This window comes from Adelges cooleyi, unplaced genomic scaffold (genome assembly GCF_023614345.1).
Source record: "Adelges cooleyi isolate 19-005CV unplaced genomic scaffold, UGA_ACOO_1.1 ACOO_flye_CR_arks_rails_tigmint_CR_PRNA_574, whole genome shotgun sequence".
Lineage (NCBI taxonomy): Eukaryota > Metazoa > Arthropoda > Insecta > Hemiptera > Adelgidae > Adelges > Adelges cooleyi.
In genome coordinates, this window is record NW_026096268.1 from 1,772,808 (window position 1) to 1,792,246 (window position 19,439).

The following is a 19,439-nucleotide window of genomic DNA, read 5'->3' on the forward strand; positions in this document are numbered from 1 at the left end:
AAAAACTTGTACGACGTTAATTTTTTGTTTTGATAAGTTTTGTATTCATTACCAAATCTTCTACGATGAAACATCTGTATTGTCTGTATTTATTAATATATTCTCAGTGGAACAGATTACGGTGCACGAACGGAAATCGGACGGTGGTCAAGTGCTGTAGTCGAATGAGCAGCGAGTTATCGACAAATATGGTTTTCTTTTTTGCGTTTACTAAAACACCTCCGGCGTGGTTTTCCGGTAAGGTGATGTCAGGGTCTACTTTAATGGTCACTTCCAACCCGGTCATTTTTTGGTAATTTTTTTCGAGAGAGGCCAGGAAAGTTTGGACGAGTTTCACGTCCTTTTGGCGTAACACCAAGTTCACTCGCTTTTCCAGCAACTGTGAATAGAACAACCACATAGACAGTTCCATAAAGTTCTCAGGTAATTAAGTTATTCTGTAAGTGTCAACAGATAAGGCAACTCCAAGGGCAGGCAAAAACAATTAACCGTAAAGTTCCCAATCTAGCATGCAACTTGTTGAATTTCGCCACTATGGAGGTAATCGGGAAAAAGCAGTAACTCGATAGTTTTTAAAATTAAGTTTGCTATATAGTCACCGTCACAGTTCTTCTTTGGGACATAATTCTTTCGGTCGTCCAAAAATTTCGATGATATCATAAGTTAGCCCATGTAAAAAAGTAGGTGGTTTTGGTGGTAGAGTAAAAATATTATTCACAATAGTTGGTAAAGTAATATGGGCTTTTAAATAAAAAAATTTCCAGAAATAATATATAAATTGCAGAATCATGTGAAGCTGTGAAATTACCAAAAAATTATGGAATTATATGATTACTCGGCATAAGGATTGCATTATCAGAGACTCGAGGATAGATGTGTACTTCTTGCTGTTGTTTTGCAACCCGAGCAGTCGTTCGTAAACTTCGTCCACCAACTCTTTGACGTGGTCGTTCTTAGCATTTAGTATTCGCATTTTACCCTCATGCGCCATCGCACTTATTGCGCTGTAAATAAATAACAACCCGTTAAAAAAAGGCTCGTGCACAACACACACGGTACGGTTTGTTGGCGCTTCAAGCCTACTGTACAATCAAATGCCAAAAGAAATGTTCTTCGGTTATAATTTCTAACACGAATCTGTTAGGTTAGGTTTCAGACACTCGCCTGACGGTCTCCTTTTCCAACTGTACGATCTTGTCCTTGTAATATCGGTCGACGTTCTCCCGGCCTTTACTCAGTATAATGGCCGCGCTGCTGTCGCTAAGTCCTTCGTTGTAGATTTCCCTGACCTGAGCATCGGATTCCTTGTTGATGTGCTCTATCATTTGCTGTATCCTGGCTTCGGCTTCCATGTCGTCGAGGCTGGTCAGGAACGGCGAGAATCGATCAGACATTTTGACGGTATGAAAAATATCGCATGCGCTTAATTACTTAACCAACACAACGCCAAAGCGGTCGCTAAGTAACGTCGAATTATTTCCTACTCTCAGCAACATCAATCAATTTCTCGATGTATATATGGTGATAATAATAATAATAATAATAATAATGATAATTCGGCTTTTCCGCGATTTATCGCCATTAGTCATAATTTCGCCCGCTCGTTCCCTATCGGATGATGTCATTGATGCAATCCGCGGCGTAACCGACTGCTGCTGTTTAGAGTACAGTACTCATAATAATAATAATAAAGAGGAGAGATGACTAATAGCCGGCACAAAGGGTAAAAAAGTGTATGAATGGGTGAACGCCGCACGCTCGCACGGTTGTTTGGAAAGGGATTTTTGGTTTGACTCATCATCTCCCCCATTTGGCGCAGACCCCCTTGGCGAGTACGGCGCACCGGGCTGTAAACGCAGGATTAAAACCTGTCGAGAATCAATCGCCGGCGACCGACGCCCAAATCCGCTGTGGAAACACTTTGAGGGCCAATAAACAATACAGGAACGAGGGAAAACAACTAGTTGTCAACGGGTAAACGACAATAGTGCGGCTGGAGGCGCAAACAATACTCGGATCCTTGTCCTACACGTCTTGCATTTACAGCTGTTAGTACAATTACATGATAGGAAAACCATATCTCGTGAGATAAGTAATTATTCCTCGGCCTCTGTGACGAAATGACTCCGACGCGACGCGACGAGAGACATTAACCACTCGAAATGGGTTGGCGTTCACATGGATTAGTAAATCAACTAATGCAAATCAAAAGAGTAAATGATTTTCTATTTGAAAATTTCTAGGGGGAACAAAACAAAAATTTTACCTTCATAAAATCATTCAAATAAATTTTCAAAACAAATAACTCGTTAGTATATAGCCGTATATATTAGTTTTGTTAATACTTAATACCCATTTTATGTACCTAGAGTTTGTAGATAACTAAATTTAAAATATTCACTAAAAAAGTTACTCACGTGTCAAAACTGATTGATAAAAATCTATAAAATTTACAATGTATTTTAAATAAAAAATTTTATCGTTTTTCTCATTTAAAACTTTTTTTACATAATTTGTTTTTATTATATTTTTATTTGGCCCTATTTTGTTTATTACTAGTGTATATTTTCAAGACTTGAAAATATTAATATTTATTGTTTTTTGCAAACCTGGAGTTTTAAAGTTCTATCCTCAATTTCCAATGTCGTACACCTACATCAAAATTGCGTATTATATCAAAAATAATTTTTTTTAGGAATGTTGAAAAAACTTCTTTTTTGAGATAATACAGTTTTGATGTAGGTGTGCGATATGTTCTTATGGTTTATCTTTAATTAATGTATTTATTACACGAGTAAAGTTAGGATGGCGAGCCTACCTATAGCAACCTTAAAATTGTATTTTCCCAATCTATGGCCACCTCATTTTATATTCAAATTTCTTAATTAGTATTGTCTTATGAATGATGGCGGGTAACTATACAAAATTATAGCCATACTTCTCATAAAATAGTGAATCATGCTATACTCAATAAAAGTGAATGTGGCAGGTGTACAGGCCATATATTGAGGTCTTTGCTCTGGAAAAAAGTATCTTTGAGAATGGCGTATAATCAAAAAATTGTTTTTTAAAAAAGTACCATTTGGTTCTCGACACTTGGGATATAATTACTAATGGCAGCTAAATTTAGTTTGTACGTATTTATGATGTCTTATGCGAGATTCGTAATATATATTATATTAGCAACTAGCGGTCAATCGACACACACACGGTAGTGTATCGACAACACACACCTAGACCAATCAATGTAGGATATTTTATTATGTGTGATAAATTGTTTCCGGATCGATTACACCGTAGCAGCGAGGTTACTCGCAACAACATAATAATAACATTATTACAATCATTTATCTGTCGACAATCAAAACATCCGATTCCCGCCTACGCCGGGCCCTTTTTCATCAACCATTATCAACGCTCCAAGCCGGACGTCCACTTCCCGTCCAGCACTTCCTGCGCCTGAAGATTTTTAACTGCACATAAAAGCCTTGGGCGAAGAGAACTGCGGTTGTAAATAATCAAAAAAAAAGTACACGTCGTTTCATTATACATATATTATCATTATTATTATATATTTGTATTCTGATGGTAAAATATAAAATACAAATCACTACATTGACTCGAACTTAAAAAAATAGTAATAATAATAAGTTGGGATACATCATAATTCTAATATCTATAAACACAGCCTTTAATTTTTGTTAAAAAAAAAGATATATATGTACACACTTGCTTTCTTCTTTTTTACTTCTCGACAATGACAATATTAACGTATATATTATAATAATAATGGTGTGATTAAAAAAAAAAATTATAATAATAGTCTCAGCGGTATATTTTATGTACAATTTGCAAGACTAGATAATGCTCGTTTTTCTCGAATCGTGTCAAGTCTACCATTGTGTCCAACTGAAGACTTCTCTTGAGTTTTCTAATGGAGAATGGGGGGGGGAGGGGTGTACAGTACATTTATATAGTTATGTTATCATCGTAATATATAATATTTCCGCATTTACTTTCTTGTACATTCGTTAAAAACATTTTTTTTGCCTTTTTTTTATTAGTTATTTTACAAATTTGCGCGTGAGAGGATGATATATATATATATATATATATTTATATAATATTATTACATTAACTAATTTATAGGAACACATTAATAGGTTGGAATATCTCGATGCAGTTTTATCTTAACATGCCCTAAGCGGGGACGATACCTTGTCTCTGTCCTGTTGTATACATATCATATAATTTATACATATATATGTATACATACATATATGTATAAATATATATTATAAAAAAACACACACAAACGCGAACCCGGCCCCTCCCGGGCGCATTCCCAAGGGAGGGTGGGAGGTAGCGGCGGCGGCGGCTTATCATGTACTGCATCCAGGCGACAGTTCGTCTGCCGCGGACTGTTGTTGGGCGGCCGCCCAAGACTGGCCGCACCTGGGCTGGTGCTGTTGCTGCTGTTCGTACTGCTGCAGACTCTGCTCCAGTTCCAGGAGTTGACCCATAAAGTTAAGATTGGGCGAGATGATGGGCCGGGCCGCCTTGACCGTCTTGTACGCGTCTACCATCGACAACTTGTGGTGGCGCATCACGTACGCTATGGCTATAGTCGGCGAACGGGATATGCCGGCCTGACAGTGGATCAGCACGCTTCCGCCAGTTTTCCTAGCACCTTCTGCAAAACAAAATTTTTAAAAATAAATTAAAACCAGTCAAATATAGCTCTGAAGTGACGTTTTTAATTTCTACCGACATTCTGAACCAGACTTAAACAATTTTTTCGTACAGAAAATATAGAAATCACTTTACACACTTTACGCGACCCCGTTGCCGTTTCGTAGTGTGTGTACACAATATTTGTATTGTATCGTACCGAATACAGGCGTACACAATTGGAACGGCGGTATTCTCGTTTAATCCCGAATCAATATTGATGGAGCTCGAACAGCCGCTCTCGGCCATCTGTACATAAACATTTAAAAACGGTTCCTACAAGTGACTCATCCGCGGTGTGTCGCCGTCACATCAATAACGGCGTTTTTGATACGAGCTGCGACTCGTGTTTGTGTGTGTATGTTTTGTATGGATAATTATAGCGGACCAACGGGCCAGAAATAAACGAGTCGCCCGAATTTGGTTAAAAGTATACCGCGGCCGTGGTCTGATCTGGTAGACGTCCAGAGTTTTTGAGATCGAACGCGCGTGTGGCGTCCGAACTGATAAATGGTTTTTTTTTTTATTTCGGCTTGGCTTGGCGCGCGTGTGTCTATTTCGGGAGCTACGCCGATGTTATATTATCAACACCGGATCGTAAAATTCTAATTCGGGACAAAAGGGATCCCACGGGCAAATTAATAGGCCTGGAAACAGGAGCTTCCGTGACGTCATCGTGGCGTTGTGCGGGTCCTACGACGGCCGCGGGTCACGTGTGCACGATGTATACACAAAAATAATATTACAGACACATTGTCTACATATAGGAATAGGGGCCTTGTCGGCGCCGAAAGGGGTTGTGCGACAATCACGGGGACAATAATTACCGAGTGTCGCGCGCATGAGTCATTTTTTAACCGAATTTCCAAAGAGGACAACACTTGAGTACACGGGTAGTGATTTCTATAATATGTTTTTGAAAAAAAACAACCTAACCCGTCAGGTCGTCTTGGTGTGAACAGCACTGCGTAGTACATACATGACTCACGGCGAGAGGTCGTGCGCCGATGAGCTATAAATGGGTAAACGCGACCGCGGCGTGCTCGTCCGGAGATCCGCTTATAGAGTGTGTTTACAGTGTACACCGTCTACAAACGTTTCCCCGTTAACTTGATGCGGTTCAAAGTAAGTATATGCCTATTGGTACACTCGAGTTGGAACCACCCCGTTCGGGCCTAATAGATTTCGGTAGTGAAGCTCTTTTTTTAAATACCGGTCGGACAAACGTTATTGTTGTTTCCACCGAAAAGGGCTGGAAGGGCTGCGACGGCGTTTCCGGACGGGAGGGACTAGTTTTCGAAAACAATACCAACAATGAAACTCGGTCAAACGGATGACGTCAACGAACGCGCGATACAGCTGTCGCGGTGTGACTCACAGCCCAAAATGGGGAGGTTCGGAACCGTTTTCCCGCTCTTTTCCATACACGTCCGCCGTTTTCCCCGTTCCAGAAACGATCGCATTACACGTAATATAAATGAGGTTGTATACACCAAACAAAACGATCACTATCGTTTAACGCGATTGACGGTTTGTGTGTAGTAAGCGCCGACCCGACGGGGAAGGTCGGGTGAGTAACACGGTTTAATAACGGCCAATAACAATAATACCTAACGGTAATATATAATATAATAATACCAATAATTGGTGCGTCGTTTAGCAGAGAAACTGCGGGATAATTGAATTACAAAACGCGGCATGTATAAATATATCGATGACGTAGTACACGGACGTATTAGGTGCAGTTTTCTTTTCTAATTTTACCAGAACTAATCTCCGGTAGCTAAAATCTGTGTGCAAGGATATATTATTTAGTTATCTGTCGGTATATACAGCTCGATTTCTCAAAAAATATGCACTTATGACACCCGTGCACAATGCCGTCGAATTATTATAGAAACGGTTTATCAATTTACCGATAAACTCGAAAGCTTCCTCGAAGTACTGTTTGAGGTTGGCGTGACCGTTGTCCAGGGCGGACAGCCTTTTGTACAGGATCCCTGCGGTCCGGTGGTCGCCGGCCTGAGGAGACGGAGACTGTTGACTGGTGGTAACGTTCAGCACTCGGGTGACTCCCATGGCGGAAAGACCTTCGTGGTCGTCAGCGTCCTTGCTGTTGCCCAAGTATAGGAAAGGCAACACTTTGGTCAGGGGATGTTGGTCCATCATCTCGCGGTTGGAGTCGGGTGGACAGCCGGCGTCCAGAGGCGACGGCAACAGAGAGTTGTCGCATAGGTCTTTGTGTCGCGAATGGAACTCCTTGTGACCACCTGCAAGACACACCGAGAAATAATTAATACCACCGTCAGATTTACCGGGGACTCGGACTCGATTATAGGCAGTACGGTACAAAATATCAACAATACCCCTACATCAATGTGATACCAATGAAAAAGAATTTGCAGCTAACTCGAAGGGACTTCACAGCCGACTCGGAAGGTCTGATGATAGGATGGATTAGACTTAATCGTCCGGGAAGAAACGCGCGCTAATTACAGCTAATTAATTGGCGAATGGCAGCCAACACAACGTCGGCAAGACAATTCGCGTTAATCTTAAATTAATAATATAGGTATGGGACGGCAATGGACGTGAGTCATTGCAAGAGCATTTCATCCAATGTACGCTGTTTGAATTAGAAACCAGTTCAATTCTTGAGCGTAAATAGTACCGCGAGTGGGCGACTCGTGTTTTGTAAACAATCTCGGATTCGGTAGTAAATCCGAAAAAATATTATAGAATGAAAACAAACCTAACGCGAATTAGAAAAAAAACAGTGATAATAACTTGCCAGTTTAGCATAAAACCACTTGCTATGGGCCACTGAATTTTGTCACCCAATTGTCACCGTGACGATACCATTTGATTGAAAAATCAAATAATACACTTTGTATAAATAAAAGTTCGTGTTTTTAAAACTACTTTCATTTTGTATTAGATTCTAAGTAGGTAATACTTTTAAATTATCACAACAATAATAATAGCAATAATAATAGTACAGGGGAAAATAATAATATTATTCGATAGAACTTAGATAAGAACTCTATAACCGCCTTTCCCTATTCGCAACATCCCAATTAGCTACACAACCCTGCAGAACATCATTTAAGACTTCACCGAAATTTTATTTGTATTTTGGACAATTTCAAAGATAAAAAAATGAACGCTACATCAACGACACTTCTTTGGTGAAATAGTGACACTCTGTTATACATTCCGAATTCTACATATTATTTGTAGAGTGGACACTTTAGTGTATATTTTGGCGTTTGAAACAAAAAACCGTGCTTGTAAACGGTAAACACGGACGATTAAATACAAAACACAATGGAGCGTTAGATTTCGAAAACAAAACAATAATAATAAAAACCTAAAACTGAGGACGACGGTGCGAAAAAATAATAAATAACGAAGGACAAGTACCTGAACGAGTTCTGCTCCATGTGGGGCAAGGGTCCAGAGAAAGCTTGAGTTTCAACGTTAATTTTTTATGTCCAATTGCGGCAGTCATATTTTTTATTTATTTTTTCTATTGCAGTAACGGTAATATACTACTAGGATAAAACAAAAACGTACATAAAACAAATAATACTGTATAAGCCTAGTGTTTTATTTTTGTCTATCCAATTACACGACACAAAAATGCGAACGAGCACGGCCAATCAGTCGGTAGTCCAAAAAATCGTACACGAAAAATGTTCATTTGAAAATAAAAATCCACTTAAGCGCCTGACAACACGGTTCGACGACAACTATGAGTCGAGTAACGAATCTGTGGCGGCGGCGAACGTCGCACGCGGTCCTCCGGAGCAGCCGGGCGATATAGAGAGCCGGTGGTGGGGAGGATCAACACATCATAATATATATGTACAAACATACATATATTATACTACTATTATTATTATTATTATACTGCCAAACCGGCTGCGGGTATCGTAACCTCTCGTATTAGTCATCCGACCTTGTCTCCCTCCGCCGCCGCTTCCGCCGCACGTACACCGTGAATGAGTGTGTATACAACCCCCGCGAGTAAGCCATCATAAACATACTATACACAACAAAGCCGGTTTTCTCATAGTATAATTATTTTAATAATAATAATATATTTAAAACATTTATAATAATACGCATTAGACGTTCGGGCCGGCTAATCGGAAACGATTCGATTTAACACCTCTCGTTTTGGGAAAATCTAACAAAAATCAACACCCTCACTTCCGGGCAATCATACTATGTGTATATACTATACTATATTATGTATCATATTGTGTAACCGCACGAACCCCGACCGGTAGCGGTTTGTCAAGATGATATTATTAAAAAAATGACAAGGACCCATATCAAGCCAGCTCAGAACTGTTTATTGTCTTCTGAGTCGGGGCTGGGCTCAGCAATTATCACGACTTAACGACTGAATCAAAAATCATTACCACTATAAATTGATGTTCAACAATTAATGGTTGTGGTACACACACAGCCAGCAAATTATAAAAGAAATACATATTTCAAAACTTTTCTAAAGATATGTTGTAAACGAACAAAGAACCGACAATGTTTGTAGTGTATTTAATGTATAAACAGTTAACATCCCTTATTAACAGTTAACTATCTTACAATTTAAACTGTGCAGTTAAAATAAAAAATTGAAAATTATTAACTATTTTATTAAATAAATATAATTTTACATTTGCCCGATTTGAAGCTATTTTTTTATTTTTCCATAAGCGGTTTAATACATTCAAATAATACTTCTACTTCATTTTAAAAATATAAACATTTTTTTTTCGCTATATGGAAATATAATATCCTAGTTAAAATTACAAAAAAGAATGGTCAATACTGCTATTATTTCCGACCTAATAGTGGGTCAGGTGGAGTGTAGAAACGAATTTAGCAATTGTTGATAAACGCTATTTTGTAAATAGTTATATACCTATTTACAAAATATTATAATATTATGTGAATAAAAAATCATAAAAGGATAATATTATCCTCTTTGCGGAATCCTTAAATGGACACCATAGTAGATATGTGTAATATTGTTGTTGTTATTTTCATTGTTACTATAATACATTTTTTTTGCGACTAATAATTTGTTTTTTTATTTTTTTTAGACCACTTCATGAATGATAAATGCTACATTTGTTGACGTCGCAGAACAAGCGGCGGCGTTACTTTTAAGACACGTCATCGACCATACGCATTACAATATTATTATTTGAGGGGTGTTGACCAATAATAATAAATAATTACTACTTTCGGCCGGTAAACATGTTTAGGTAAACAGTTTTTGTTTTTTATTCAAAATGGTTTACAAACGACGTCATTTCCAGCATAAAAAACAAAAATTACACAAGTATTTTTTCGATTAGGACCTAACCGACAGAGTCGGATTTCGCGATTCCAACTCCGGATGTTATACCGTTAAATTAATTCTAATGGCCAAGATCGTTTTCTGCTTAATCGACAACGATTGTTAAAAATAATCACCGTCAAAGACACGGTTTACACGGCAATTTTCGGTAACAATAATAATATTAACAATGTAAAAATGATTATGAATGAAATTTGCACTGTGCATGTTGTGGAAATTCGGACGATTATTCCGCAAGGTTAAAACCGCGCGTTAAAATCGATTATTTGTAACAATTAAAAGAAAAAAATTAATTATCAAAACCATCGACTTATCATAATATTTCGTAATAATATCTGTATTGCAATCGGCAGAATTTGGAATGCCCTTTGTTAAGTAGGAACATCTAACTATCTATATGTAAATGCAATTAATAATAATTAATGTAAATTTTTTTTTAGTTTTCATATTAAAAATTACAAATGCAGATTAGACACAAAAACCAAATGGAATTTATTAAAAACGTAACAAGTCATTGAATATTATTTTTTAAGTATTTGTAACGGTTTGAATGCGTCGTTAAGATAGTAAAATTACTAATATTGCTCCATTATGTTTAACATACTACATAGTACATTTATACAAATAACAAATAATACAGGTAATCACACGTTTTGTTGTCTTACGAGATGACTTTGTTTTTACCAAAATAACGACTTCGGCTCAAAAAATGGCTTTTTTGTTTCATTTGGAGATATTTTGTTGATGAATTATTGATTACTAATGTTACTAAATGTTTGGTATAAGTTAACCATTAAAGCAGAGCTATTGGACCTTGCAGAGGGCTATCCGAGCAAGTGCTTAAGTACATTAAAAAAGCCAAAAGCTTAATCAACGTATTCATTGCACTTGAGCGATTACGAATAAATACATAATTGTAAATAGTTGCATAATAGTACGGCCTATTTTCTAAGGTAGCAAATAAAAAGTAATATAATTGTTGGTCTGCGTAATTAAAAAAAAAAGATTGTGACAGTAATAAAAGGATTTGGGGAAAAAAAAGGATTTTTTTTTTAAATTCCAGTACTATCTGACAACGTGCGACCGATGCGATGGTCAGTAAACTAAAACTGCAAGTATAAAAATCAATTTATGTAATGTCTTGACGAACTAAAACGACAGTCTAGACCATAATATTTTGTACAGCATAATAATATTATAATATTTGAATTGTCTGTCAATTGGCGGCTGTGGCCGATAATCTATACGAATAGTTTTACAGCGCATATTTGTAAATAGTTCCGACGGTCTTTACATACTACTTACAGTATATTATATACATACGCGGAGCACATAATTATATTATGTCAATAATTGGAGCGAATAGTTTAGTGCGCGAGACACAGACAATTGATGGCATTTCGCGAAGAATGATTTTTTTTTTGTTTGACAAATGAAAATTTGTAAGCGGCGATTAGTATTACCATATTATATATATCAGAACGATTTTTGTTTTTATCGCTGGAAATTATTTTTGATGACCCAACGAGACAAATACCATAATACTACACATGTGATCAATATTATACTACTAAGAAAAGGTTTTTTTTTAAAGATACCACAATAATCGAACAGACCTTTAAATTCAACTGGCACTTCTTTATCGTGCGACTTGTAAACGATTTGGTGAGTCATTGAATATACATTAAACATATGATTATGAGCTGTCGGCAGACAAGTTGAACTACATACACAGAACATTCGGAATTTAAGAGTTCTAAAGTTTTAGAGTTTTCTACGGTACATATAATTGTATATAATACATGTTTCTTCTCGTGTGCAAAATCCGTGGTACAACAGCTATGACCGGTCACCGGCTAGTGTATAACATATATGTATATAAATATAAAAAATAGAGGATTTCGTTATACCGACGGCGGCAAACCGGTTATGGTGGAATGACAAAATTATTTGACCTTGATAGGGCCGCAAGACTTTAAACACGTTTCCTCATTTCTTTCTCACTGAATCGGAATGACCAGTGTTCGAGGAGAGTCGAGAGACAATTTATATTATATAATTGCCAAACGTACACTGTATTACAAACATTAATGTATTATAACGTTACAAGTGAATCACGACCAGGACAAAATACTTAAGCGAGTCCGCCGTTGCCACTCCTTAAACCAAAAAAAAAACGTCGTAGAATTACTCGGGATAGGTACACTTATGGTATACGGTTTTTGTAAAGGAACCGCCCAAGTTGTGTACAGAAACTTTGACCTTCAGATCCGGAAAAACGAGATGATAATATTATACATATATATATAATTTTGTAAATTTGATTTAAAATTGAAAACGATTATAGTTGTATTTTCCTCTAGGTGTTTTAACTATCTACTCACACTATTTCCTAAACATTCTATACTTTCATTTAATAATATATAAAGACATAATAAATAAATATATGTATATAATATATATACCGATTAAAACCGATTAGAAATTTAATACTCATGGTTTACGTGCTGTACGGAAAACGGACAGCTGCTGCTGTTATCAGTTATCGACCGTAGTACAATATTTACAACTGATTATACAATATTGTTTTTCTTTCTTCTTATTATTATTATATACGCGATTGCCGCGTCGAAGTTTAAAAGAACAAACGTTATCACGGATTACTCATGACTGGCAAGAGTAAACAATAGTACCATTTAATATTAGACACTATATTGTAGGTTGGCATTTTATGCATAGATACACTAGATAACGGCAATCCCATGCAAGTCGTTACCCACTTGCCCGACTGTGTCGAGTGCTTTCGCGGACGGTTTAGATTTTTCTAAAAACCACCTGTTTTATTTCTCGAAAAATCAACAATGCGTCACTATGTAACAATGTTCGTCTGATTCGCAGTTTATATTAAACTGCCGAGTCGTAGAGCACAAATAGTAAAAGAACAAAAACGCTTAGACCCTCCCTGCCGGGTGTTCTTCTCGGTGCCCGGCGACTCACCACCGAAGACTTCCATCATAATATGACGTAATATTTCCAGCATGATATCATGTTCACTATTTTTACACCGTTACTGTATTTCATTATTTACCGTGCTCGTCATTGTGCACACACACAACGTGACAGCACTATTGTATGGGTGCCGTTTACAGCGGACAATAATAATTATACATTACTAGGTAGTTATAAGTTTTAAGTATTAGCTGTTACTATTACACGTACACGATTATCACCGGCGGCCCATTTACCGAGTACCTTCCACTGTAGCCTTGTCGAAGTCCTCGTCGGAAGTTTACCCGCATAATAAATACAATTATTATCCAAGTAGTACAGCGTTAACGCCATTCCGTCATAAAGCGCACAAATACCACCCGTGTCTGTACTTTATATTTTTATAACACGTCGATTAGGATGCACAACCCGTACCGATTGAAGAGATTACAACATATAATGAAGACAACCGATTTGAGAAGCCACGACTGAGTCACCGTCCGACAATAGAAAATTCAAAAAAAATTCTAATCTAATAACCATTAAATGGCCCGGCAGTTCGATTTTTTAATTGTGGCGCAACAAGGATAATATACTTCTGGCATAAAGTACCCAGTGGCCCCACTGAGAGGGATGCTGTGGATGTCACAACAGACAATTACCTCCTAAAGTGTCATTATTATTATTTTTTTTTTTCGGGGAACTAATACTTAGTGGTGAACTTTTATTAGCCAAGTTACCAGCGCTCTTTCAACCAAAAGGTCAGCATCTATTAAGTATTAACTCCATCGCCCCCCCCCCGCCCTAAGAAAAAAAGAAAACTGGTTGTGCTGCTGCAGGATGATTTCGGTACAGGTGAACCCCTTGACCCGGCTTACCCTACTGGTTATTTTACTAATTACATCTTATTAACGACAGTCTCATGATGAGAAATCGTATTTTTTTCGATGATTTGATGGAACTCTAACGTTAATAACATGTTTTTCACGACAAAATGTTGCATACTTAAACCGTAGGTACCTAATATTTTATCATGTTATTTAATTAAATTGCTCGACCAAACGAAAAAAATTGTTGTGTTTACTTCACCTTGGCGATGCAATTTAAAATTCACCGACAAGTCGTTTAATCTGTGGAATCTAATGAGACATTCTTTTCCGCTGAAAACCGAACTACTCATTGTAAACATGATATTGCATGAGTAGTAGACATAGCGTAAAGGCGTGGTCGGATTATTATTTATTTCTACGCATCGGAGATTGATTGTCGCGTGTCCAAAACGTTAAGTGCGCGATGCCTGAGTACATAAAAAAAAAAAAAGATACTTAAATACCGGCGGTGCCTCGCAGAGTAGATAAAAATTTAAAAAAGAATAGTAAGCAAATCGTTAACTTAGAGCACTGCCATAACTAATTTAAGCTCTCTCTCAAAATCAAATTTTCTACCCTTGGCGCAAAGACGACGAGATTGTGTGAAGAAGTGATTTTTTTTATAATAAAATTGTTGCAAGAAGCGTTTAGACCGTTTTGCGTTTATATTATGCGAATGAATCACCTGACCATGAATACATGTCCGATGGCGTTGTTTTCCTGGTATTTTCCCAGTAAGGCGTCAAGCGAGCAATTTCTTTACTAAGGATCGGGTTTAGCTCGATAAGACAATAGTTTTTTTGTTCAAGATTTTCACACACGCAGTGTGCCAGTTGCGGTGAGTACGGCTTCACCGATACCCCGTCGGAACCGCTTTCACGGCTACTCGCCATTGTTGCAAGGATAGTTTTGTAACTGTAGAACAATTATTGTTGTTATTATCCTTCCTCGAAAGCAGCCTTTCACCCGGTTTCGCAGTCTCCGTACCGTGTAGACAATGCTCGATTGGAAACTGCGGTATTATTCCTCAAATTCTCCTTCAACCATCGCGGTCGACCCCGCTAGCAGCTATATAATATTATTTAAAAAAATCGCTGTACCTATACCTACAACGGAGATAAAATCGATACACTTTTTATTTTATTTTACATAATTAATAATTATTATTGTACACTATTGTTGTTTTAATCGATCCGTGCGACCTTGGACAAAGATAAACAAAATTACACACACGCCGACGAATGTCCTAACAGTAATAATATGTATCAGATTCCTTCCGTCCTCGGTCACACCTATGTATATGGATGGAGTGCCTATCCTGCGTCGCGACATGAATCATTCGAGTCCAAAGAAGAAAATAATATAATAACGCTCAAGTGATTCACGGTGTAACTTATTACATCTACATTTAGTACATTGTATCAACCCGAACGCGAGCAGACAGTGGACGGAAACGAGCAAAATAGTAATAATAATACTATTGCTTAAACCCAACCCATGTGTGGCACAGGTCGTCCGACGCTGTGTCTGTTCGGTGTAGGGGTTAAAAAATGAATTTCAAATGAGTCGGTTCGTGTGTCATGTTTTCGCGTCGAGTTACATTTTTAGCCGAATATACACAATATAAAAACGTCTGTTTTGTTGGCCAACACATAAAGCGCAACAATACAACAATACATATATTATTATATACATATTAAAATATTAGAATAAACACATGAACTTGTTTGTTCGGTGCGCTGACTATATTGTGCACGATCTGGAAAACAGAACACCGCGAACCAATGAGTCAACCACAGGCGTCAGGCGGCATTTGTTGACAACAATAAAAGTCCGATAAATTTCAAATCCGAATGACTCACTCGCCGCACGTTAATGTATCCATGATTATAATAACAATTAAGCTACGAGCGATATCATCGGTCGGATAACCCTTTCGATCGGCTCATGAACGCAACGATAACAACAAAGGCCTAAGTACGCACAACTGATCATGGTCAGGGCGAATAAACCGCCAAAAACCGGTACCGCGTCATTTGTTTCATCGAATCTAATGCGAGTAGAACGGTGGCTTTGGTCAATCGAAAAAAAAAATTGAACCAATCAAAAAATATAACACTTTTCTATTAAAACAGAAAAATAAAACAATCATATTTATGCAATCTGATATATTATTGAATTTTACGCCGTTAATGGTGTTTATTTGTATTGTAAATTGAAAATTAGCCTATTTTATGTATTATAGTATGCCGTATAGTTTGGCAACCCCCACATGGTGGGCAACCCGTTATGAATAAAAGTTGTTTTTCTCTCAATGCTTTAATCCATCGCGCAAACATTTTTTTTTTTTTTATATAATCGGTTCACTAAATTGTTCGTAGCTTAGGTGCAAACAAAAACGTGTGGCTGCGTAACATTTCTTATTATAGCTTAACAAAATGTGACTAAGCAATTTTATGTACTCTAGTCTCTACTACATTTTAAAAGATGAAAACAAGGTTCGACCGTTTATGGAAGAGGCCCGTGGCCCTTATATCTCTTCCTCCAAAGGCGCCACTGCGCACAACACACGTGCTTAATTGCATTTTTAAGAGAATAATTATATGGATTTTATTTTACATTGCTATTGTGAATGCTTTTCTTGAGGATTGCGTTTGTTTCATCCGTTTGAGAAATCAATTTCAGAGACAATATTAACACACAGCGTGGACGCCATTAATTTAACATTAAACGACTCGTAATATTATAATAAACGAATAAAGCGGATCGATTAAAAGCGCCCATACACTCCTTAGAACACAGTGTAGTTTTAATTCGACATTGATTTTTTTATATACTGATGATAACCGCGTATGCAATAAATTGGGCATTTCGTAGAAATATACATACTCGGACAGGCGACCGTACTATATAGATACTTAAGCACAGAATTTTAATCGATTAATAGTAAAACAGTCTATGGCTAACGTTGTAGCAGTGCGATAAGTGACGTATGAGTGGTTTTTTTAAATTGTATTTGTTATTAAAAAAATCCCTAGCTTATTAACTCATTGAATTTTGTTGTGACCAAAGTTGTGCGTATAATTTGATTTCGGGATTCGGATTATGTTTGTCTCGTAGTAGGCGTCAACCAGAGTATAGGTACATAATAATATACACGATAGAAACGATACAAAATATAATAAACTGCATTGACAAAGCCAGGAAGGGACACATCAGTGTGGCGTTTAGATTCGATTTAGATCACATTCTATTTGGAACGTTATTGATTGAATAACGTACAGTGGCCGTAGGCGTGCGGAAATTATTAATTGGCCCTATTGATATAAATATATTATTATACACACTACATTGAGATGTCGTTACTAGTTTTACCACACGGATCGACTAAGGGTGCGGGCGAATACAAAAGGGATATATAGGCTTATAGTTAGTCATCGTTGTGTATCCGGTGGCGTGTGTGTGTGTATATGAGTGTATAATCCACAGGGATTTTTCAATTAGGAGGGACACACACCGCGGACGGTCTAACAACCCTCCGACGTCAAACCAGATGTTTTATAAAAGCCGATCTATTTTGAATAATTTATTTTGGCCAACCGATTTCTTTCCCTTGCCGTCGTTTTACAACCTCCGCGAAAAGCCGTATTAATAACAATAATACTATTATATTATGTCACCGTATTCGAATAAAAAAAAAAATTAAATGCACATTTATCGCTTACAAGGAGTGGTCGTTTGAAGTGCATAATATTTGTTTAATGCGAATGAAAAAATAAAAAACACCACGAATTGCGCTATAGACGTTTACCGCATGTTAGCATAACAAACGAACGACTTCCTTAAAAATATTACATATTAAATAACAACAGTAATAATAATAATAATAATAATAATAATAATAATAATACTATTTAATTCAATATTGATGATTGCAGTAATAATATGCATTTTGTCACCGACTGTTATAACAGCTACATTCTTTTTATTCGGGTTGTGTATAAACAAGTCGGATAGTTTAGAAAACTTACTTTTATTGTCTCGTCCGTTTGTAAATTATATTGTAGCGACACGACATTCTGTTTGTATAGTTTTAGGCCGTTAAATAAATGATTCAGCGATTTACCGTTTCAGCAGTTAACAGCGATTATTGGTATTGTATTGCTGGACGGCACAAATGTCCAATTACTCAATCGACTATTCATCGAATCCAAACGGGAAATAACTCGATGTGCATTAGCGCAAATGACATTGAAATAACTAAGAGATGCGTCCGACCGTTCCCCTAAATATAGTTTAGTTAGAAAATCGTAGAAGGGTTGGCTATAATACTATTGTTTATTGTTTGTAAAGCAAACTATGCGTTTGTGTCGACTAGGAGAAACCCTACACCAGAAAAACGGCCACCCTAAAAGCGTAATACTAATAACCAATTGATTTTTCCCCTCGATCCTTTCGCAGATGAAAGTTGGGACATTTCGCAGATTAATATTTTTAAAAGCAACCAATTACCGTCCGTCTGGAAAAAGGATGATTCACTTTCAAGGTTTTTTGCAGTAAAAATCGTTAGTCATGTTTCATCTGTTTCCAAGAAAGGGTTTTCCTCAATTAAAAAAAAATCATCGCATAAATAAACAACCATTGACACGCGAAAACTGAGTAGTTATTCCTGTTGAAGGTAATTAATTATTTAGCAATGAATCAGTGTGGAAAAGTAATTTATTTCTAATAAAAAAAATACAGTCACCTGGTCTGTAAAAACAAAGGTAAAACGATAAACGTCAAATAGCTGTTGTTTTGTTATTTATAAAATATTTTAATAAAATGGTTTGAGTTATTGTGGTAGTTCATGTTATTTTTTATTATTATTGCAAATATCAAAGGAAGTTTTAAACTTTTCCAAAATTACCTTCAAATAACGGTTATAATTTTAGTTTTATAGCTAAAAAAAATTTGGGCCACAGAATCATGACGTTACACACCCTATGTTTAACACTGTTTATTGAGGAGTTAGGCTTAGGCAAAAGCGCTTATCTTCTTCGCAGAACTAAATAAAAACTGAAAACTAGACTTAAAAACATTGCTAAAAATTAGCTACTAATTGATTGATTTTTAGCTTCGATACAAAGTTGAAAAAGTATTATTATGTCTGTTTTTTTGTATAACAAATAAAAATAAATATTAAATTAAATTTACATAATAGATACATAACAATAGACAATTTAAATGAGTTTTTGTAAAATATTGCCTATATTTTGCCCCTTAATAAATAGCCACGACCGGGACCGTTCTTTCCGTCTTCAAGACCAGTAAAAATAATTAAAATTCCCTTTTGTCTTTTAAAGCCTCCTAGATTTTTCCAGAAGATATTATGACGACACACAGCAGCTGATCTCGGTCGTGCCGGATATGCTATTATGTACAAAAGAGTGAGGACCTAGTAGTCTGTCTCCAAAAGAAATTCCTTTGTGCTTACG

General features: G+C 36.7%; 2 protein-coding genes across 4 annotated transcripts in view; both read right to left on the reverse strand.

Moving 5' to 3' along the window:
* Positions 1-103: 103 nt before the first annotated feature.
* LOC126843017 (uncharacterized) lies at positions 104-1,394 on the reverse strand. Its single transcript, XM_050580311.1, has 3 exons — positions 1,165-1,394; positions 836-1,004; positions 104-379 (listed from the first exon to the last, which is right to left on the reverse strand). Exons 1-3 carry the CDS (start codon positions 1,392-1,394, stop codon positions 104-106), a joined length of 675 nt encoding a protein of 224 aa, XP_050436268.1.
* A 2,145-nt stretch (positions 1,395-3,539) lies between these two features.
* The window catches only part of LOC126843542 (dual specificity protein phosphatase 10-like), a 35,702-nt gene continuing 19,802 nt past the window's right edge, over positions 3,540-19,439 (reverse strand). For all 3 annotated transcript variants that reach the window (XM_050581131.1, XM_050581132.1, XM_050581133.1), the window contains 2 exons: positions 6,648-7,001; positions 3,540-4,693 (listed from right to left, as the gene is read on the reverse strand). In XM_050581131.1, the coding sequence (XP_050437088.1) occupies positions 4,383-4,693; positions 6,648-7,001 (665 nt within the window). In that variant the 3' untranslated portion in view covers positions 3,540-4,382. The remainder of the gene's footprint in view (positions 4,694-6,647; positions 7,002-19,439) is intronic.

Excerpts from the sequence above, each read along its gene's own strand:
- LOC126843017 (XM_050580311.1), bottom strand. The coding sequence starts at position 1,394 with ATGTCTGATCGATTCTCGCCGTTCCTGACCAGCCTCGACGACATGGAA. Across the intron at positions 1,005-1,164 it reads TTGGAAAAGGAGACCGTCAG|CGCAATAAGTGCGATGGCGC; the intron begins GCGAGTGTCTGA and ends ATTTATTTACAG. Across the intron at positions 380-835 it reads TAATGCAATCCTTATGCCGA|TTGCTGGAAAAGCGAGTGAA; the intron begins GTAATCATATAA and ends TTCTATTCACAG.